The sequence below is a fragment of the Leopardus geoffroyi genome, chromosome B3 (assembly GCF_018350155.1).
Source record: "Leopardus geoffroyi isolate Oge1 chromosome B3, O.geoffroyi_Oge1_pat1.0, whole genome shotgun sequence".
Classification (NCBI taxonomy): domain Eukaryota; kingdom Metazoa; phylum Chordata; class Mammalia; order Carnivora; family Felidae; genus Leopardus; species Leopardus geoffroyi.
Genome location: NC_059337.1, coordinates 54,124,648 through 54,148,822, shown reverse-complemented (window position 1 = coordinate 54,148,822; position 24,175 = coordinate 54,124,648). Strand labels below are relative to the sequence as shown.

Here is a 24,175-nt window from a genome sequence, read left to right as displayed (position 1 = left end):
CCCAGAACAATGGCGTTTTTGTGGCATTTGGTCTACAAGAGTATTTAAAATATCACAACATGGAACTAAGTGGTTTGCAAGAATCATAGAAACACGACTTGGAAAGGAATCTTTAAAGTTCAATTATTTATTCCATCCTTCTGCTTCCATATAGAAGCCATTTAAGCCAGCACTGTAACAGCTTTAAAAAAAAAAAAAAAAGTTTTCTGCTTATTAAGATAGAAAGCAATAATCTGCCTAGAAATTAGGTTGGTGGTAAGGACAGTTAATTATAGAAACTGGAAACTCGTTAAGTCAGCAATTCATAATGTTTAATGGTCCAATGGCAACTACAGGGAAGTGTCCAGTGATAAGGTACATGGTTCTGTCTCAAATGTGTTATACTCAATATTTTTATTACTTACTTATAACAGTGATTCTCAATCCTGTTGGCTCATTAGAATTACCTGGAAAGCTTAAAAAAATATACTAATGCTTGGACTCTACTTCCAGAGCTCCTGATTCAATTGGCCCATTCAATTAGACATCAGTGAAGATGTAGAAGACATGCTCCTAAGTCTTCATATGACACAATAATGAAAGGAATAGTTTATGACAGAGGAAATCCTATCTGTTGTTTGCCAAATTCTATGACAAGCAAGATAAAGAGAGAAATGTGACAGTCTTTGTAATTAATGATGAAAATGAGATCAGTATGAGATTAAGATAAGTTAATCATCACCAAAAAGCCAGTGCAATCTTAGATTGCATTAATAATTCTTCTCCTACTTCGAGCTACTCAAATAACTTCTAGAATATGGTGTTTGACTTTGGAACAACCCACTTTAAGGGATTATAGAAAAGCTGAAGATCTTTGGGAGAAAAAAAAAGAGGAAACTGCAGATGACTGTCCTGGAGATAAGTCTACTCAATGAACCCAGGTTTAGAATTTTAAAAACATTATCAGGTTTGTCATGTGAACCAGAAGACATGTTGGCTCTGTTTTGGCCTCAGAAGATAAACCAATAGATAATAAAGCAAGAGAAAATCAATTTGGCTCAAGTGAAGGAAAAACTGTTTAATGATCAAAACTATCCAAAAACAGAGCACCAGAGAAGTTCCAAATTCAGTCATTAAATACAAAGGTTGAAAATGTGTTATAGATAGAGTGACAGTCCCAGTTTATGCCCACTGTCTTGGCAAAATAACTAATAGGATCCCCTTTCATTCTCACAAGTGCCCTAGTTTGGAACAGAAATTATCTATTCTCCCTAGTTTTGGAGCATTATCAGAATAATTAAAGAAAAATTAAGCCAGGTGGGCCCCCCACACTCCACACCCTTCCCCACTGAAGAGAGGTGGTGAGTTCCCCTCTTGTAGAGTGATATAAAGACTAGATATGCAGTCAGTGAGAATTCTAGAAAGAGAAGTGAATGGGAAAACTTTAAAGGATAACTCCACAATTGAGACTCTCTAATGCACTTAAGCTAACTTCCTTACAGTACCTGAAAAGTGAGTCATGTTTTATCATTTGTATAAAACAACTTTTCTTCCCTGGATGTCACCACCCTCAACCTATCCAAAATGCACCTGGATAGCCACAGCCATAATGACATGACCTTGTTTCACAGCAAGCTGGACAACCCAGGAGCATGAATGAAACCCAGAACACTTAGGGCTTCTAGAGAAGTCAAGACAGGTATACCAACAGCCAGAGGTTTATACTACTGATCTGTATATAGGAATCTGATTGCTGTCCTCTGCTCAATTCCTTAAAGAACAGGCTTTCTCTAGTCAAGCCAGAACATTCTTACAAAGATGCACACACATAGTTACAACTAAAACCTTACTTACATGCACACATTCATGCAACACACATACATTTACACACATACATATATAGCTCCTAACCAACTCCTAGCATCATATTTAATATATTTTCAAGTCTGACATTCATGCTTAAATAGCTTACCTTTGTAAGAAACTGCAGAAAAAGCCAGATTCAAAATACAATAGTAATCTGACCACTGGTTTCATAATTGTGGACATGAATTTGAAACATTAACACAAATGATTAATTTTCCGACTATAAAATGTAAAATATGGTAATTGCCATCTTTTCATAGTATGATTCACAGAACCAAACTATTTGGTCCAGTAAAGAAAACTACAAAACAAGATAAAAATCACTTTGAAACCGTTAGCGTTGGTGGTTTTTCCGTTAACTTCTCAACTGTTACTACTCTTGCCAAATTTTATCCACATGATTGATTTATGGATTACTTTCATAAACCATTTGCCAACAAAGGAAACTGCATTTGTGTTGCTCACTCCACACAGGAAGTTACTTCTCTTCCTGCTCCATCTTTTCATTTCTTTGCCTGGCAATAGCCAGGCAATAATGGAGCTCTAAGATTCTAACACCAAAATTAGCTTATTTTAATTCTTCTAACTGCAATTACACATTGCTTGGAACCTTTTCAATTTCATGTCACTGCAATGAAGAAATTAAAATTTAAATAAAATCTGTGTGGCTTTCCTTGAAGTTTACTTCACACACAGATGAAACGGAACAAGTTTATGAAGACACTAAAATTATCTCAAACATGCAACAGGTACGTAACAAACACTTCAGAGTTGTAGAGTTTAACTGGATTCTTTAACTACCTTAATGCGCCATTTTAGAACATTTAGAAGTATGAATTCAGAGTCTAAAACAAAAGATTAAAACAGACCAACCAAATAAAAGAAACAAGGAATCAGACAAATGCTTAGCCAAAGAATAAGACTATTTAAATAAATCAGATGTGAAAGAGATAAAATGTTTCTACTTTTAAACTCTTAAATCCAGAAAGAAAATGAAGTAAAGCCCAAACATTACCTTTTTTCCTCCACGTAAATTATTTATAAAGGAAACACTTCTGTCATATAGAACATAGAATAATTTACATGTATTAACAGCACACAAAATAGAAGACATTTGCAATGTTTGTTAAAAATCCACTGTTGCTATGGGAATGCCCTAATACAAAACACAACAACCAACAACCAGAAATCCATAACACATGCAAGTTACTGGCACTTTCCACAACTAATTCCAACTTGTCACACTGCTTGTCATCATCTGTACTCTTCGGTTGGTGCATAAATTGCTCTGATAATCAGGCCTATTGGTGACGATCTACAACATACCGGTGCTGCTGCTATGCTGCTCATGAAGAAAAGAAAGAGAAACCCAAATTTCTCATCAGGCTGAAGATTAAAGCAGGACTCAGATGTGTCTCAACATATTTATATTTTAAGAGTCTCCCCTCTCCCTAAAAAAATATTTAGAGTTTTACCTTCCCATGCATTTGGATAGCCAAAATATGTGAGATTGATTCAAAAATGTACTTAATTTCACTAAGCCTGAAAGCTTATATACGATTTCCTTCCTTTTTGTTGCAAGTTCTTAATGGTGGGCTATACCATGCTCCCTACTTTTGCATTTTTTTCCTGCCTCTGACTCTCAAATACTATCTTTAAAAAAATAATAATAAAGGTATTTTCTTCAGGTCCTCCAATTGCTCCCTTCTGATTTAAAGATGTTTTTCTTACCATATGGTGGTTCCTCAAAAAATTAAAAACAGAAATGCCATATGACCCAATAATTTCACTACTAGGTATTTACCCAAAGAATATGAAAATACAAATCCAAAAATCTGTATGTGCCCCTATGTTTACTGCAGCATTATTTACAATAGCTAAGGTATGGAAGCAGCCTGTTTATGGACACACAGATAAGGAAGATGTGATATATATACAATTGAATATCACACAGGCATAAAAAGGATCTTGCCATTTACAACATGGAGGGACCTAGAAGGTATCATGCTAAGTAAGTTCAACGGAGAAAGACAAATACCATATGATCTCACTCATATACATAATCTAAAAAACAAAACAAATGAAATAAATGAACAAACCCAAAGCAGAATTAGACCTATGGAGAACAAAGTGATGGTTGCAGGGAAGGTAGGGGGAAGATGGGCAAAATGGATGAAGGGGAGTGAAGTACAGGCTTCCAGTTATGGAATGATTAAGTCACAGGAATAAAAGGTACAGCACAGGGAATATAGTCAGTAGTATTGTGATGAACACTGTATGGTGAACAGATATGTTGTGGTCAACATAGTATAGCATATAGATCTGTCAAATCACTATGTTGTATGCCTGAAACTAATTTAACATTGTGTGGCAACTACACTCAAATTAAAGATCTTTTTAAAAATAAAATAAAGATGTTTTTCATTAGCTCTTAACCTGATGAGCACCTAGCATTAGAATGATTACGCAACCCCACTCCCCCCTTTCCTGAGAGGCTCCTTTCCCCTGGCTTTCATCTCACTGTCCTCTCTTTGTTCTCCTCAATCTTTGCTGCTCCTACTCCTTCTTGGGCTCCCTCCTTTCCCTTTTCTAACTAAATGTGGGTTTCTCCCTCCACACCCCACAAGTCAGCCATCACTCCTCAACAAGTTCTATTTTTTCTCCTAGCTCGAAGCATCTTCTTCCAACTAATATCCCTACTCTACAGTTATAAGCTCACCCAGTTACATTCTGTATCACCTGGGCATCTCCATTTGGATACCTACTCTATTTTATCTGGAAGGCAAAGAAAATCCCTTTTCACTTTGTGACTCCTTAGCTCCTGGGAGCCTGTTACCTCATATTCAAGTTTTCTTAAACAATCTTATCTCACCTACCTGAATGATAATTTCCTATGACACACCCCTCATGCCCAATTGGGTCTAACTACAGGACTTTGCCCATTTCCCCCCCTTCTTAATGTAGGTGGTAAAACAACAGACAAACAAGGCTCATATCACTTCCCATTTCCTCTGACAAGACTTCCTCAAAAACTCACAAGCCATATCACACAATTAGGATTTAGCATTACCTTTTCCTTATTACCTATTATCAAGTTTGTTCTCATGGGTTAGTCTTCCCTTCTTGAGTAGATCATTTATGCTCAGGTAGAAAGCAGAATATATAGCCCCTGTTTTAGCAAACCCCGTAGCAGGCAACACATTCTAAACAGATAAGGCCTTGTAGCATGCACTTTGGGGCCCACTAAAAATAGCCTGCTCGTCTTTTTCCTCATTTTTTTAAATTGAAGTATAGTTGACACACCATGTTACATTAGCTTCAGGAGTACAGCACAGTGATTTGGCAAGTCTGTACATTATGCGATGCTTACCACAGTGAAGCTCCCATCTGTCACCATACAATGCTATTACAATGCCATTGACCAAATTCCCTAGGCAATACTTTTTATCTCTATGACTTATTTATTTCATACTAGTTTCCTTGTGTATGTTTATCCCTTCAAGTTTTTTTAATTTGTTTTAATCTTTATTTATTTTTGAGAGAGAGACAGACAGACATAGTGTGAGTCAGGAGGGGCAGAGAGGGAGACACAGAATCTGAAGCAGGCTCCAGGTTCTGAGCTGTCAGCACAGAGCCCGACGCAGGGCTCGAACTCATTAACTCTGAGATCATAACTGAGCTGAAGTCAGACACTTAACTGACTGAGCCACGCAGGTGCCCTATATCCCTTTGAGCTTTACATTCTTTTTGCACACTGCCTCAAATCTTTGAAAAGTAAATAACTCAACAAACACACATGTTTTTAGACTTAGAGTGGGCAAATTGTGTATATATTGAATTTTGAATATCATTTTTATTTCTATAAAAAAGGGGACAGTGGACGTTCAATTCACCCATACACACAGGAACATGAAGTTTTACTGAGGTCTACAGAGGTCCAGTAACCTCATTCAAGCTCACATACCCAGAATAATGGTGAACCAACCACATTTTTCTACTCCACTCTCAACCACCTATTCTAAGAGAAAAGAGAAGTACAAACATATAAAACCCTGTATAAATGGATGAAGAAATTAGAAGCTGTTTTGAAGGGAGTCTTGGTGACGTCGTGATGTCACTGTAGTACTAACTGCTGAGTCAGCCAAATTGCCACACTCTTTGGAAAACCCCAAATGTCATTGTTCTAAGCACAAAAATCACAAGACCAACAGCAAATTCCATCCAACAACCATGATATCAACAAGACATTTTAAGATTTTAGGAATAAATCAAGATATCAGAATTGCAATTTTTGGATGTAAGACTTTCTTTATAAGCAGGCAAAATGATTTGGTTACATTTTCACCAACCTATATAAGCCTGTGTACACTTCCTAAACAGGATATTTTAGCTCAAGAAAAAAAAATCCTTTAGAAACTTCGCGTCTACATTTGTGCATAAAAGGCATTTGGATATTAAACGTGCAGCTTTACTGAAGTTTCTGAGTTTGAGGCAAGACAGTTGCATCACTCAAATGAGTTCATACCCCTTCTCAATTCTGTTAAAGTTCCAGAGAATTGAATGAGGATGGTGTATGCCTACATGGAAAAGGGAGAGAATAAGAACCAGTAGGAATACCAACGTTTTCCAACATCATTTAGTTTTAAACAAAATCAGAAAATAACCATAATTAATCTAACGCTTTTTCTGACATTTCTTGACATCAACACATATTAATACGACTACAACTGTTTTCACAACTTCTACTATTCACTTTGAGCTTCTTTTAATAGGGATAATGAGTCTGGATGTGTGGCTGGCTTTACCAAGTTTTCTAACATTTTTAACATTAACATATTTTAATACAACAACTGTTTTCCTTACTTGCATTATTCTTTTCTATTATTAACCAGGAAAACTTTGAACTCCTTTCTAATGAGAATAATAATTCTAGCACTTGGCTGGCTCTCCCTAGAGTCTCCAATCCTACTTTGCTGTACACATCTTGGCAGTCCAAAATCCCTCTTGTAATTTTATGTTTTCTACCTTCCAGTTTCCACAATCTCATGTCTAATTTACCAATTAATTTCACCTAGAATCATTAACCTTGTCTTTTGTTAATGTTCTAAACCCTTTAGCTCTTAAAAGCACTTTTGATCATTTTTTAAGCCTGTGTTTTGTCCTATAATGTGGTTTGAAGCTTTAGGCTTTGTTGACAAATTAAGGTTCTCTAGGTATTGAAATATCTTCCTTCAGCCTTCAAAGAGAAATATTTGCTCAGCCAGGCTTAGTGTTTATGGAAATCACACCATTTATCTGAGCTTTGTGTAAATTTTTCTCCTAAGTGCTCATTTACAAATGCTAAGAGTAAGATTTAAGGTCATTCTTAGACTCACATTTGTAAAATTTTGTATCTCCTTTAACTGTCTTTGTCCCCAGAGTATAAATATTTTACAAATAGGTATATGAGGAAAGGAGAGAGGATTTGGAAGATTTTGTCCCTTTGTTGGTGCTGTTTGTTTTTCAGGTTGGTCAGAAGAGCAGTATGGTAGGTATCATGGGAAAAACAGGCTTTGGAATCTGGCCAATCTGAATTAGAATTCCAGCTGTGCCACCTATTAGCTCTGGAAATGGAGATCCACTTCATCTGGCTGGGTTTTGTAGATGATCAGCAATGTACAAAGCCCCTGGACACCAAGCTATAAGAATAGGAGCCACTACCTAGCTGTGCAACCTTGAGCAAGTCACTTGAGTGAGATCTCCATCCCTCAATGTTTTTACACACAAAAGTGAGGTGATAAAAGATAATAAATATGCTCTTATTCATTGAACTGTGGCTAAGATCAGTAAGTTTAGTATAGTAGAGTGCTTAGAGCCACACTTTTCACATGGTAAGCACTATGTGTGTGTGAGCTATTACTATTGTCACTATCTTTATTGCTATTACTATCACAGTTGGTCATGTATCTACCTGTCAATATCCATGCTGAGAGTGTCAGGAAAATTTCCTTAAGTCACCAAATGCTTTGCACAGAGTAGGTAATCAATAAATATCTCATTGAATTATTATCATTTACACAGAGCTTATTTGGTGGGACAGGGTGGGGGTCTCTACCACCACAGTCTTTATACTGTAGTCTTCTTGCTGTCGCTGCATTTGTTTCTCTACTACTGCATCAGCAGCAACTTCTATACCTTTAGTATCACAGATTTGCTAATTTGGGGGGTGATACTTGCTACCAAAGTTTTACGACTTTAGCCCATTTTTCAGTATCTTCCTAACACTGTTATTATCGATATCTTACTTTATTTAATGCTTATAGGAAATCTGTAATTTATTGTGAATACTTGCCCACCACCAAGTTAGATTTGAGACAAAATCCATATAAAATATTTAGTGCAGGTCCTGGTACATGGCAACTATGAGATATGTATGTATGTATACATGTATGCTAGTCTTACTATTGTCAAATATTTTATATAAATTATCTAATTAAATCTTTAATAAATAATCCTATGAGGGGCACCTGGGTGGCTCAGTGGATTGAGCATCCTAGTCTTGATTTCAGCTCAGGTCATGATCCCAGGGTCATGGGATGGAGCCCTATATCTGGCTCCACACTGAGCATGGTACCTGTTTAAGATTCTCTCTTTCTCTCTCCCCTCTCTGCCCCTCTCCCCTGCTTGCACTCTAATTAAAAACAATAGTCTTATGAGGAAAATTCCTTATTTCACATATGAAATAACTGATTTTCAGAGAAATAAACGAATTGAGATCACAAGTTAGCAAATGAGAGAAAGCATTCAAACCATGGCCTATCTTATCCTAAAAACACTCTTTACACTACATTTGGGTGGGACTTCACCAGTTCTCCCTTTTTCTTTTTCAGAAATAGTTTCAATTTATTCCCATCTCCTTTTCAGCCTTTAAGTGGGAATACTGCTTTTCCAATTATAAGCATTCTCCTCCCTAAGATCTACAGAGGTCTCTTCAAATCCTTTTCCATTTGGGGCAATATCCTTCAAAGCGAGGTTGAGCAAAAAGCCCCAGGCTTTCATCGTTCTTACAAACATATTCCATATAGTAAGTAGTTTAAAAGCCTTAATATCAGGCTGAATCTGTGTGAATCTGAATATCAGGCTGAATCAGATTCAGATCCCATCTCTACACAGACTAGCTCATAGGGTCATTGTGTGTTACTCTACTTCAATCCTTACATTAACTGAAATAAGTACTTGTATCATCCCCAATTTGTACCTGAATAGATGGGCTCAGAATGGTCCCACAGTTCACTGTATGGTCAGCCATCCTGTTCGGAGTTCCCAAATCAAGCCGTGTACAGTGGGGACCCACGCCCATTTTAGGTGGGCCTGCCTCATCCTCTCTGAGCCACAGTAGTGATTGATAGACTAGGGATACCTGTGCTCATCTCTCCTCTGCAGCTTCCCTCTCTCGACTCTTGTCCTTCTTGGTTTCTCCAGCTCCTAATGAGTTTTGTTCTTTCCTTGGAAAGTTTTAACTCAGAGACTGAGCTGCCTTATTTGATATGCTACAGTCATAGAATATTGTTCTACTGTTTTGTTGTTGTTAGGAAGCCCAAGAGAACACAGAGCTGTAGCCACACATCTAAGTGCTTTTTTTCATTATCATGTAAGCTCAAGAGAAAACCATCTCTGTGTCATTAGTGTGATATTACTCTTAAAAGATCTGAAACAATCATGGCAAAAATTGTTAACATCTATTTAATCTAGGTGGTGGGCACACAGGTGTCATTGTTTCCTATACTGTTCCATAAGTTTGAAATATTTCATAAATTAAGTAAAAATAACTGTAAGTAGAAAAAACTATCATCTCACAAAAGGCAAATAAAATATGGCTTTCCTAATAGAGTTACTACTCACAGAATGAAAATACTTGCTACACACTGGAAAACAAGTAAATACTGAAATGCATAATTACTTCACAGTGGATTACTTATTACTGTTTTCCCCAAGGGTTTTTTTTTATTTTTTTATTTATTTTTGAGACAGAGACAGAGAGAGAGATAGAGAGCACAAGCAGAAGACGGGTAGAGAGAGGGAGACAGAGAATCTGAAGCCAGCTCCAGGCTATGAGCTATCAGCACAGAGCCCAACATGGGGCTCAAACTCATGAACCACAAGACCATGACCTGAGCCAAAGTCAGAGCTTAACCAACTGAGCCACCCAGGTGTGTCCACAAGGTCTTAAAACATACACATGTCTACTCTTCTGATTTGAGGTTTGATGGTTAAGGCTTTCAGGAGTCATCCTCTACAGTTAAAGGACTAGCTATAGAATGGATGTAAAGGTATAGAGCCAAGTTTGGTGATGACCAGAGGTGCCAAATAACTAGATGTCAAGAAGCCAGAGAGAGTGACATAAATCACCAATAGGAGGGAAAGTGGATGATGGGCAGTGAGGAGGGCACCTGTTGGGATGAGCACTGGGTATTGTATGGAAACCAATTTGACAATAAATTTCGTATTAAAAAATAATAATAATAAATAAATAAACATTAAAAAAAATTTTTTAAATCACCAATAGGAATTAAAGCCTCATTCTCTCAGGCTAAGCAACATGTTCATCAGCCTCCTGAGAAGGATTCCTTCTCTAAAAGGCAGACTTATGTTAACCAAACTTACAAGACTGATGAATAAAATCAGGGTGCAAATATATTATTTTACAATGAGAACTCTGTCATAGAGCCAGGGTACTGATTCCGTGTAGAACAACTGCCACTGAACAACAAAATATAATTACACAATTCGCACAGCATGAGAAAAGTGGAGTTGTTAGCTACCCTTGTTGAATATTTAATAGTACCAAGCTTAGCCCAACGCATCCATCTCCATGTATGGGAAAAACCTACCAATAAGAACAAAATGCTAAAAATTATCCATTGTGCAAAACTCTGTCTTCTGGCTAGTGCCTAAATAAGCAATGCCAAATATCGCCCTGCCTTCATAGTTATCAAAACCCTCTTTGAATTGAGACCTTCCTTCATGAAAGGTGTTGCTGCACTCAATCTTATAGGCCAAATGTCACCTACAAAATCACTTCTACCAATTATCTTTCTTAGAGCTTATAAAAGACTCCATGTAACAACTTAGGTTGAATCATAGATAGATGAGAAGATCTTTATGAGGTCCTATCTTGTAATGCATGAAGTTGTTCATCAGTGTATCCAAAGTTCCTAGAGCAGTGCTAGTGACTTAACAGACAAATATTTCTAACATAAGTGAAAAAAATCCTCTTGAAAAACATTTTTTTCAAGTAGTTCAGTACAAGCTTAAAGCCTGCACATTTTAACTAATCATTTCCACTTCTCGTTTGATAAACACAATCATTCCAGACTTCAGAACTTTGTCCTACACATACTTTTCCACACTGAGCCTGAGCTAGAGAAAATCCCCCAAAAGCCATTCATCACCCATCAGCCAATACCATCACTTCTATCACTATTACCACAGAGGCCTATTTATTCTAGTGGCCCTATGTATTCTTGTGGCCAAATAGACACCAAAATTAACTATCAATTCGTGAGAAAGAAATTTTGTCTTCTTCCTATACCAAAGAACATACCAACCACTCTTACGGCATGACAAAAATAAGTGTATAAACATTACTAAAACCTGTATTCATGGAAACATATAGCACCTTGAAACTAAAATGGGCCAAAACAAAGAAAGTTTTTGGTGAAGTCGTAAAGTTCGAGAAGGCATAAATCCAACTCTCCTTAAGGTAAAACTCATCCCAGCATGCATGTGCCATGAATGTTTTACTCACTGCGTACTGGAACTTTTCATTATGTTCACGGTCATTGGCTTTCACTATCCGTTCTACTTCTAAAGAGAAGGAGAAATCAGGTATGAAATCAAATTTTTGACCCAAAGAAACATATAACTCATTAAACTAACATCACTTAGGTTACTTTGATTGTAGTCAAGGTTGCAAGAATTCTTTCCTTTGAAATTTGAAGGGCATTGGTTTTTTCCAGCCTAAATGTTGGAACATGTGTTGGAAAGTCCCAAAATGGAAAGCTGAAATTTGTCTCATTGTAATTCTGATGCCAGCCATAAAACAAAACATTATGTGTCTCCAATTTCTACATCCCTTTAGCTCCACAAAGACCCTTTCTCTTAACTCCGAGTAGTTCCTAAAGGAGAATGCTGTTGAAAGTCAAATGCCACACTGAGATTTTTTTTTCTTTTTTTTTGCTACCAAGTCACAAAATACTGTATAGCCAAACAAAACCATACTGAAGTGGCCATGGAGGTCACTGACCTTCTGGTCACTGAGCAAAAAATGATTTTTTTTTTTTTTTTTTTTTTTGAGATCAAGAGAGTGCATGATCAGGGGAGAGAGACAGAGAATCCCAAACAGGCTCCATGTTGTGAGCACAGAGCCCAACGCAGGGCTCAGACCCACGAACCATGAGAGTTGGGTGCTTAACTGACTGAACCACCCAGGCATATTCAGAGGAACTGCACATCACCAGGAGACTGAAACTTGCCCTTTGCTGGAAGTAGCCAAAATATCTTCTGGGAAAAAAATGCAAACACCAGTACAATTAAAAAAATAAAATAAAATAAAACGACAAACTCAAAGATTATGATGGTGCAGAAATTAAAATTTGCACTGGCAAAGGAAAAACAGTGCCCCTGAAACACCAGTAGAGCATGTTTTTGTAGTAAAAGTAGCAAGTTCTTGCTCCATTTTACTAAATTCAGAGTTGACAAAAGGGTGATGATGGACTAATGAAAGCTATGGAATGGAGACCAGCAAAATGAACACCAGATGTCAATGCAGAACATTCAAGATAAGTGACTTCACCATTTCACCTGGGACCCTCTTAATCCCACAGCTCTCCACCTGGGTAAGTGACAGGTGGTAAAAACTACAGGGACAGTAATAAGAGTCTGAGTTTGGAGAAGGTAGTTAACCACAGAGATAAAGGAGACTGGAGGGTGGAAAGTAACTTAGAGGCATATATTAGGGATGGGGGAAGGAAGAGCAAGGGGAAAGCAAAGAGAGGAAGAGCTGAAAGTAGAATTAAGGTGACAAAGATGAGGGAAATGAAGAGAAGCGGGGAGGAAGAAAGGAACCTATTTTATCACCACTACCCTCCCTAGGCCAGGTACCACGATTTGTAAGAACTGACAACTTTTTCCCCAAAGTCCAAGAGGAATCTGTCTCTACAGCCCCATTGTCTCAAGTCTCAAAATATGATGCTACGTTTATATCTGAAGACTGCTTCTGACAAATGACACCCTGTCTTTGGTTATGGTTGATTCTCTACCTTTTGTGAAAGGTCTGTTTGACATCCACCTACATGGCTTTCTTCTTACCTATGTAATTAAGTCAGTTCCCTGTGACTATTCCTGTTTTCAAGGCTAGCTCACCTAGTTTCTGATAATAACAATATTGGACTGATGTCCACAGCTGATGACACCTGAGTGGGCTTGTCCCTAACATATGTAACTCTGAAATCCTGAATTCACCAGGAGGCAACCTCTTAACCAATCATCCCCTGCAGGAAACATTTCAAACCCTGGCTATCAAAGCATCATCCTACCCTTCTTATTGCTTCCCTAACAAAGAGCAAAAAGATCAAAGCCCAAAATGGGATTTTGGAGGGTGAGGGACTTAAAGCTTAAAAAGCTGGATGATTTGTTTAAACATCCCTACCTTCACCCAGGCATGGTAAAACTGCTGACAGGAAAACAATGGATGTTATTAGGAGGATGAAAGTTAACCTGGCCCACCTGGCATCCTGCTTGTAAGTTAATATTAACTTTAGCTGTAAGTCAAAAATTAGATATGCTAATTTGTACATTAATTGCCTTTAGTTGACCTCACACACATTCAGATGGTCATCATTTTTAAATTTCACACTATAAGGAGCACATCCAGGGATAGAATTCTATAGTTATGCACCTAATTTTAGTCACTCCAAACACCAGAATCTTGACTCCTGTCCAGTGTCTCCCTGTAACCACCCTCCCCAAGGACTGAGAATAGCCCTTTCCCCAAGGGGCCAGAAGAGTAATTTCTGAGCTAGGAAAGTTTGAATGTTCTTCTCCGTGTCCACGAGAACTTGGACTTGCTCTTGCTCTTGTCCCGTGAGATTTTGTTAGAGCCAGGAAGTCTTCTTTTGGCTTCTAAATCATTATTATTAAATCTTTATCTTTGCTTCTGTACTTCTACTAAGTACTATCTTTCTGAACTGAGTCTTTATGAATAAACTCTGGCATACTATTTTCCATCCCTTCACTAAGCTCTACAAAATCCCGACTTTGGTTCTACATCCCTATAGCTTTGTGCCTTTAACCTAACTCTGCTAGGCCAAGAACTGACATTCTTTCATGTGCTATGACCGTGGGTGAGGGGATGTAAACCTCTTTTGGCAATATGTCACATCATGTAAGAAGAGGAAGCTGAAAATTAATCCTCAATAAGCAACTCCCAATCATTGTTCAGAGGTTCAATGACTTAATGCCCAATATTCCATAGGCATTTCAGGAATCTTCCAGCTGTGAGAATACTGAAAGAAAAGTACCCACTAGGAGATGAATGATTTACTAGGATAAGCTCACTGCTACATAACCATTATCACTGAACTTTTGTGGTTCCAAAAAGGTGTAAAGTGATACAGAAGGATGTATAAAATATAGTGAGCCAGCTTATGTTAAACTGCAGTTCAAAGAGCTTCCAGGTAAAGATAGCAAACTAAATATGTCCTTCTACCACTCTTCCCACTCAGGCCTCACTGAAATAGCAGCAATAGGTCTTCTTTTTTTTTCTTTTTTTTTCTTTTTTGAAGAATAAAAATGTAACAGTTTTGGAAAACAAGTGGAGGCTAGAAGGGGTTCAAAATTTTAAAAATTCCCAGTGAAGCCCCAGAGAAGTTCCAAATTCAGTCAATAAATACAAAGGTCGAAAATGTGTTATACATAGGGTGACAGTCCCAGTTTATGCCCATTGTCTTGGCAAAGTAACTAATAGGATCACCTTTCACTCTCAAAAGTGTCCTAGTTTGGAAGATAAATTATCTGTTCAGTCTAGTTTTTGAGCATCACCAGAACATTAAAGAAAAATTGAGCTAGGTGGGCCCCTCACTCACACCCTCCAACTTTGCCCACTAACGAGAGTAGGCAACATGCCTGGGAAGGAAACCAAGAGTGGGTGTTCAGACCTAAGAGAAGCAGCTCTGAACCTCCACATCAGCTACAGGAGACTCAGGTCCTAGTAAACCCTGCCTTACAAAGGCAGCTGTGGGATTTGCCAGACTATGGACTGAATGCCTGTGACCCCAGAAAATTCACATGTTAAACATTCCTAATGTGATGGTATTTGAGGGCCTTTGGGAGGTGGTTAGATTATGAGGGTAGAGCCCTCATGAATGGGATTAGTGATTTTATAAACGAGGCCCCAGAGAGTCCCTTGCCCCTTGCATCCTATGAGGACATGGCAAGAACACAGCCATCTGTGAACCAGGAAGCAGGTTCTCACCAGACACCAAAACCACGGGCACCTTGATCTTGGACTTCCCAAGCCTCTAGACCATAATAAATAAATTTCTGTTGTTTGTAAACAACCCAGTCTATGGTATTCTACTATCGTAGCCAGAACAAACTGAGACATGCAGAAAAACCTCCCTGTGAGCTGGCTACATCACCAACCCTCCAATTTAGAGAAGAGGGCTGGCAGGGAGAAAGGGTTTTACAACTGCCCTCATGTATCTAGTTAGTCCTTCATTTGTAAACACAAACCAGCAACCGTAAGTCACCAGACATCTGAGAAAAAATCAATAGCACAAAAGGGAAGGACGCAAGAGGAAGAGATAATGCTAAAAACAGGTGGGGAAAATGTTTTTTATGCTAATTAGTAGCTTGAAAATATTCAAGAAGACATAGCACCCATGAAGCAAAAACAAGCTGATAGGAATAAAGATAGCAGAAAATAAGAAAGAGTTCCCGGAAATTAAAAATTATTTAATGGGAAACTGTATAGTAGGATAGACAGAATGAAAAATAAATTGAAGAAAACTCTTCAAATATATAGTAAAATGACAAAGAGGAGGAAGATGTGCAAAGAACACTTAGGAGACGAGAACATAAACAATGGATAAGTAGAAATAATCAACTAAGCAGAAGAAAATTTCCCTGCACCAGTCTAAGATATAACTCTTCAAAGAGGATGAATGAAAATGGAGGGACAGATATGCAAAAAATTTTGAGCTCCAAAGACAAATAGAAAATATTTTAAAATTTCAGAAGAGGAAAAAAAATAGCTAGGCCTTATAGACACAAGAATCAGACTAACATGAAATTTCTCATCAATAACAAGGATGATAGAAGACATTAGAGTGATGCCTTCTAGCTTTAAGGAAAAATATGTTTGAGCTTAGAATTCTACACCCAGCCAAATAATCAAGTGTGAAGGGGCAATAAGAACACTTTCTGACATACAAGTGTTTATGTACAAATACATCTCCAAAATAACTCAAGAATGTACAAAAGGAAAATAGTTTAAGTATTAAAAATAAAGTCAAGTGAGAGAAGATATAGAAGCAAAGATGATAATCAACTATAGTGAAGAAGGAAAATAAAACTACCTGACATGATCACCTACATACCTGTTCTAAGTGGGCAACAAATTCTACAGAAAAAGGAAAAGCTGGTCTATTTCCATTTATTTCACTGCCTGTATGGTAAAAATAAACCAGTTATTCAGGAAAAGTACAATTATATATTAGTTCTTGGCTCAAACAATAATATCTCTAACAAATCCTCATAAAGAAGTCATTGTTTGATACAAAGAACATAAAATGAGTTTTTTAGAGCTGTATTTTGTAACAATTGCAGGCATGTCCTTCCAAACACAATTCAGAGGGCCAAATACTAGGGTCTCTGTACTCAGTCTCTGCTGAGCTGATCAAATTCAGGAATGTATTTTAGGATATTTATATGAATAGATAAACTACATGTCCCTCCAGAAATCATCCTAAACATATTTCTCTCCACTGCACTTAGCTACATGCTAAATGACTATGAGTTTCAGACTGAAATTCTTGAAAAATACCTGAAGAACTACTGTGCTGTTACTAGCTGAGTACAGATTCTTAAGACCCAAAATCAAGCTGGTAAAAGTGTAGCATCCTTTTGTGACAGCTGAGGATCCTAACAAAGACGTTTGCCTAGATAGGAAGCTATCCTTCATCATTTCAGCAAGCAAAGAGAAAATCCATTAGCAGAGGCAGAATTATCTTAGACACCGGTTTTGAATCTGCTTCAGAATACAGAAGCATAGGTATAGAAAAAAAAAAAAAAGGTAATTAAACCTGTGAAGTCCTACTTCATATGATAATGGAAATAGCCTTCATTCTCCAAAACTCATAAAGGCCAGTATAATCTAATGCCTGTCTCATTCAAATAAAGAATCAATGAAGCAGTCATAGAATGCTTATCTTTGAGCCATTGCTTCCTGTTACCTTATCCAAGAGAACTAAATAAGGATACAGCATTTACTTTGTGAAGTGCTCATTTATAAATCAGTTAAATGTTAGGAAACATTTACCAAAAATGTTTTACCAATTACCTCAATTTCAAAATAATTGCCCTGCAGTCTACCCCATGCCTCCCTGAAATAATTATCTGATTGGGCAGATTATAGGTTTCAGATAGTAAAACTATACCCACTTATGTATGTGCATAGGCTTGTCTTTCCATTTGGAAGGAAAAGATGCACCAGTTATCTGATCACTAAAACACAAGCTTAAAAGATGAGAAGGACATAACACAACCCTGCTGGAAATTTTTAACCCCGCTGGAAATTGTTCTTTGTCACCAAGACTGTGGGGATGCATAAAAATGAATTTCCTAACAGTGCCTTGGATCTTTAAGCCAGAGGCCTGAGATCTTCCTCCAACTGTGTGTGTGAGCATGTTTTAAGTCATGACTTCTCCTTATCTGTGGTTCCTCAGAAAAATAATGCCACTTTGTGTTGCTTTCTTTCTAAAAAAAAAAAAAAAAAAAAAAGCGAATAGGTGAGAAAAAGAAATCATCCAAGCTTGGCTAGTCAGTCTTAAAGTTGCTTATATTATTATTTCTTAAGAGGATCTGAAGTAACGTCCAGATATTCTTAATGAAAACTGGCAAATGCCTGTTGATTCTTCCCTAGGTTGTTGGAGGCAACACCCAACTCCTAATCTAGGCTCTTTTCCCTCATATTCGATTAAGTTATAAAGGATTCAACTTCTGGGGTGCCTGGGTGGCTCAGTCAGTTAAGCGTCTGACTTTGGCTCAGGTCATGATCTCACAGCTTGTGGGTTCGAGCCCCACATCAGACTGTGCTGACAGCTCAGAGCCTGAAGCCTGCTTCAGATTCTGTGTCTCCCTCTCTCTGCCCTTCCCCACTCACGCTCTCTCTCTCCTTCAAAAATAAGTAAACATTAAAAAACACACACACACACACACACAAAAACAGAGAGATTCAACTTCCACTTCTAGCCGGCAGGAGAAGACATTCATTTAAGCCTTTTTCTCCCCCTTAGTTTGTCTATGAACAATGCCTAATATATTAGTATTTAAGACTAGTTAGTGAAAGCAGTAGCTCTGTTAAAAGACCAAGAGTAAGGGGGAAGATTTAGAATGCTTCCATTTGACCCATAAGCGATCACAGCAACTACAAATTCCTAATTAGTGAACACAATGGTCTTTCTTCAATTAACTCCAGAGCATTTTGTCCTTCACCAAATGTGGTTTGGGAAACAATCTTCAGGCAATTGGCTTTAGATCCCCAAAAATATGAAATGATGAAGCACCACAAAAAAATTGGGGTCTCTGTACAAAACCCTGATGACAGGAACTGATACCTCCTCAACAAGGTTGGTCCCAATCCAAAAGCTGAAGAATGTCTCCAAACATGGAGTGTCGTTTGGTGCTTGGGGTTGTTGTTGGTTTTTTGTGTTGGGCCAGAAGTCTCAGAAAAATGCCCTCAAGCTAAATCAATAACTTAAGCTTTTCCTTTCTGAATTTTCTTTCATTCTTAACAATCTGGTCTGTGTGGTTGGGAGCCAAAGCAATTCATTAAAGACATGAGGAAAGAACAATAAGTGGGGAGAGCATTAAAGAAAAGAGTTCCCCACCCTCCAAGATTTCCTGATTTGACTCCAAAAGCACATTCTGATACAATTGAAAAATATGTGCCCTAAATTGGGGTTTCCTATTGAAACCCAGTGGTGACCTGTGGCTGCTGGGACTTATTGACATTTGAACAGCAAACTGAAGAGAATTGAGGCAAAAAAAGAAAAATCTTCCCACAATTTTTTTTTTATTCTTGTCCTCACAAAAGAGCTTGGAAACAGAGTTAGGGGATTCAAACAAATACTAAAAGGCCTTGGGTTTGTTTTCCTCTTGGCTGAGCCAACTTGCTCATCAGGTCCAGATATTTGGAAAATTTGATTTATTGGAAGCTCTATTCCTCCCATGGCTTACTTATAGCTTCACAAAAAAATATAAAAAATTTTAACCAATTCATTCTTCTTCCACCATTACATGAATTGTATTACACAAGTTACAAGTAAAAATTGATACATCTTCATGTGAGCCCATGGTACATTGCTTTCTGTAAGTACAGATTCACAACTGGAGATTTAGCAATTATTACAACATAACAGCTAACATATTGAGCACTGGTAAAAGCTAGATACTTTATGAACTATTTTGCATGCATTATTTCATTATTCCTCAAAACAATGTTACTAGGTACATGCTATTATTAATTCCACTTTACAAGTGAGGTAAACAAAGGCCCAGCAAGAGTAGGCAGTACAGTCAGTATTCAAACACTGAGCTGCCTTTCTTGTCAAAGCTGTTTGGAAGAGATTCTGAGTATAAGAAGATGGCAGATGATACTGTTCAGAGCTGGCTGGGAAACCACAAATGGCCATGTGACTACACCCAGAGGTCAAGGAGAGGAAGACGAGAACTCTCTCAGTGAATGCCTTGCTGCAGAGTATACTTCAAACACACACTCCCTCCCAATTAACCTTGCAGCCCTGTGACCTCCTCCATTCCACTGCTTCTAGGCTTCTCTCTGCTTCCTGGTGGAGGCCAACCTCAAGAACCTACCTGCCTTCTCCTTGGAGCCTTTGGGCAGTCCTTGCTGAGAATATGCTCCCAAACCGCTGTTTGAAACTTACTGCTTTCTGTGCAACCTGTCCCATATGGGCCCAGTGCTAAACTGTTAGTTTTTATTTCCACTCTTTTACAATTTTATTATGTATAGCAAATGAAACAAATGCATTTTTATGGACTGGGCCATGATCAAAATGTTTTCTATAAAGATGAAAAAGAGCTGTATCTTCCTACAGCATCCCCTTACACACACACACACACACACACACACACACACACACACAAATCAGGATCTATCCCAAGAATCAGAGGAGCCTAAATGAAGCTGAAGGACATTTAGTTTTCCCCTGTGAGACACATTCTGGCCATCCAAGGAAAGCAAGCCACCTGTCACCAAGTGAGAGGAAAGAACCCCAGGTAGAAAAGAAAGACACACAAGAAGAAAATGTAAAGATGTCTCTTATCTGTTTGGTATCTGAGGGGTTAAACAGGAAGCCGTGTTTTGCAAGGCTTATGTTTGTTACTTTGAGATGCATGGGGCTTATAAATTGGACTTCTTTAGTACTTACTGGTTTCTGTGCCTCAGATCCCTGAATCCATGTGGCAATTAAAATCTGCTGGAGCCAAAACAGTGATTTCTTCCAGAAATATTTATTGAGGTCCTTTGAGCAAGGTTCTACTGTATACAGTGAAGGAAAAGCAAGTAAGACAGCAACAGCTTTCAAAGGGTGAACATGCCCATGAATACCCACACAGCAAGGAAGCACAGGAGAGGCCCAAGGAACCATGGAAACCAGAAAAAAAAAGAAAGTCAAGGCCAGATGCATAGTGAAAAGGCATCACCACCTGTCCCAAGCAGGTCTGAAGAGAACTTATGCAGCTAGATACACACTGTGGAGTATGGCAGGTTGTTTAGCCAAGCACCTTATCCAAACTGAGCTGTAGTCATTTACTGGAAAGAGAAGAAATTTGGTAGAGGCAGTCTGCCACGTAAGATAAAATATGGACTGGGGCGCCTGGGTGGCGCAGTCGGTTAAGCGTCCGACTTCAGCCAGGTCACGATCTCGCGGTCCGTGAGTTCGAGCCCCGCGTCGGGCTCTGGGCTGATGGCCCAGAGCCTGGAGCCTGTTTCCGATTCTGTGTCTCCCTCTCTCTCTGCCCCTCCCCTGTTCATGCTCTGTCTCTCTCTGTCCCAAAAATAAATAAACGTTGAAAAAAAAAAAATTTAAAAAAAAAAAAGATAAAATATGGACTTTTCAAGAGGACATCCCCAGTTCCTGCCCACTGTCCCTTCTAACAGAATAATGGACCACATGTGACAAGGCCAAAAGAAAAATTAGGAACTTTGCTTTATTTACCTATGAGTGAAGCATTCAGATACACATATTATAAAAGAGATACAATGGGACCAGAACTTTGGGCAAAAAAGAAATCTGCCCACTTCTCACACTCCTCCCCAAACCCCACCCCCACCCCGCCCCCATCCACACTCTGGTCCAAGTCACTCCTCCTCTCTTCTTCTACTCCTGTAATAGCCTCCCCTAGGCCCTCCCTACTTCTAACCCTGCCCCTATAATCTATTTTCAATAGGGCAACCACAGTAATCCTTTTACAATTGTATTACTTTCCTATTGTTGTTCTGAGTAATCACCACAAACTCAGTTGCTTAAAACAACACGTTAGCTTATTAGCTCATTATTCTGTAGGCCAGAAGTCTGAAGATGGAGCTTACAGGGCTAAAATCAAGGTGTTTCATAAGGACTGAGCTCCTTCTAAAAGCTCTGGGGAGAAGCTGCTCCTTGCCTTTTACAGCTTCTAGAAGATGCTCACATTTCTTGGCTTGGGGCCACGTTACTCTGACCTATAACTTCCACTGTCACATCTCTTTCTCTGACTCTCCTGCCTCCCTCTTACAAGGACCCTTGTGATAACAGTGGGCCTACAGTGGGTATAAACCAAGACAATCATCCCATCTCAAGATCCTTAATCACATCTGCAAAGTTTCTTTTACCATGTAAGGTAACCTATTCACAGGTTCCAAGGATTAAGACATGGACATCTTTGGCAGCATTAATATGCCTGGCACAAGAATCATCTTCTTCTGCTCAAAACGTCCAACATCCAATGCAAGAGAAAAGTAAGTTCTTACAATGGCCTTCAGAGCCCTGCTTGGTCTTCACATGACCATCCCGTTACCACCACCAAAGGCCAATAACCATGAAACTAAAGAAGCTTGAGCTACAGCTCACCTCACCTGCACTTTCCATTCTCAGACCCTGGGAGTAATTCTAGAAACGTGTTTGCTCAGAAAATCTTACCATTTCCCACAATGTGGATGGGCCTTGAAGGCATTATGCTGAGTGAAATAACTCAGACTGAGAAAGACAAATACTGTATCATCTCATTTATATGTGGAACCTAAACAAACTCATAGAAAAACATCAGAATATTTGTGGTTATAGGGTGGGGCAGGGTGGTGGGGAGGCACTTTTGGTTATAAGTAAGTACTAAGGATGTAATGTACGACATGATGACTGTAACTAACACTGCTGGATGATATACAGTAAAGCTGTTAAGAGAGTAGATCCTGAGAGCTCTTATCACAAGAAAAATTTTCTCCCTTTCTTCTTTTCTTCTTTCTTTTTATTGTCTCTACATGACAAGATGGATGTTAGCCAAGCCTACTGTGGTAATCCTTTCACAATACATGTAACTCAAACCATCATGCTGTATGTCTTAAACTTACACAGTGGTGTAAGTCAATTATTTCCTAATAAAACTGGAATAAAATTAATTTTTAATTTTTTTTGAATGTTTGTTTATTTTTGAGAGAGAGAGACAGAGCATGAGCAGGGGAGGGGCAGAGAGAGAGGGAGACACAGAATCTGAAGCAGGCTTCAGGCTCTGAGCTGTCAGCACAGAGCTCGACACGGGGCTCAAACTCACAAGCCATGAGATCATGACCTGAGCCAAAGTCGGACACTCAATCCACTGAGCCACCCAGGCACCCCAAAAGTAATTTTTAAATTAAAAAATAAATAAAAATAAAGGTGCGGTTTTTTATTTTGATTTGCAAAAATAAAATATTTTAGCCACAAAGGCTATGATCATTGTCTCTTCCAGTCTAATTTCCCCCATCATACTTTGCCTTATGTCAGATGGCAGTAGGATCCAGATAAGAGGCTGTCAAGTTGGAAATGCATTGAGTTTGTGTTTACTGGAGTATATTGATGTGATTCACCGTCAATTCTGTACAGAGTTAAGTCAGTGGTGGTCCCCCAGGGTAGGAATGGTGCTCAGGAATATTCCTGCTTCCGTGGGGACTCACCCAGTGTCTAACATGAAGATGCAGGGCCCAAGGTCACACAGCAATATGACCGTGTCCTACAGTACCTAGCAGCAGAATTATGTGGATCATGGAGGAGACAGGTTTGCAATACAGACCCAGAAGTCAGCCTGTGCAGAATTCTTGCAGCTATCACACATGTAAAATTGTATGTGAAAGATTTCATTTTCATCAACTCCTAATCAAAAGAGAATTTATCTCCTAGTAGTAGTATTAGGAATTTTCAAGTATCTAGTATTTTTGACACCATATATAATAAGCATACCATGTATTTTTTTCTATGGGATGGAATAAAATAAATTAAAATTTATTACAATTTCTGTGCTTATAGAACACAAGCCCATATGTAGCAGGACTACACATGGCAAGTACATTTGTAGCAGCTCATATATGAAGCCATCAAGCTGAAAAGCTATTCTAAACCATCATAACTTTAACTAGAGGAAAAACTGAATTATCTTTCTAATGTTTCTATAGAAAATTATGTAATTAATAATGGTCCTACAAGAGGCAATCAAAAATAGGGGGACAAAAATATAGGAAAAAAGTACTATAAAGTTGCATTGGACAGTGAATTAATGAAGACATTAGGTTACTTTTCTGGATTTTGTGGTATGCGTGGGATTTTCAAATTTTCAAAATTGAAAATTGTAATTTATAGGGATTTATTGTTACTGTAAATAAATATTCTCTATTATACCTAATTTTGTATTTTGTATTCATTTAGGCCTAAAAAAACAAAACAAAAAAACAAAAAACCTGGGTCTAGCCCTGACAACCCTCCCCATTGTTCATTCAACTCCAGCCACAGTGGTCTTTGTTATTCCTTGAACACAACTAGGA

The 24,175-nt window shown here is 38.3% G+C and overlaps 1 protein-coding gene across 7 annotated transcripts in view; it reads right to left on the bottom strand.

Annotated features, from left to right (window-relative positions):
* The window catches only part of ATP8B4 (ATPase phospholipid transporting 8B4 (putative)), a 264,094-nt gene that overhangs the window by 201,065 nt on the left and 38,854 nt on the right, over nucleotides 1-24,175 (bottom strand). For all 7 annotated transcript variants that reach the window (XM_045449777.1, XM_045449779.1, XM_045449780.1 and 4 more), the window contains exon 3: nucleotides 11,633-11,691. In XM_045449777.1, the coding sequence (XP_045305733.1) occupies nucleotides 11,633-11,691 (59 nt within the window). The remainder of the gene's footprint in view (nucleotides 1-11,632; nucleotides 11,692-24,175) is intronic.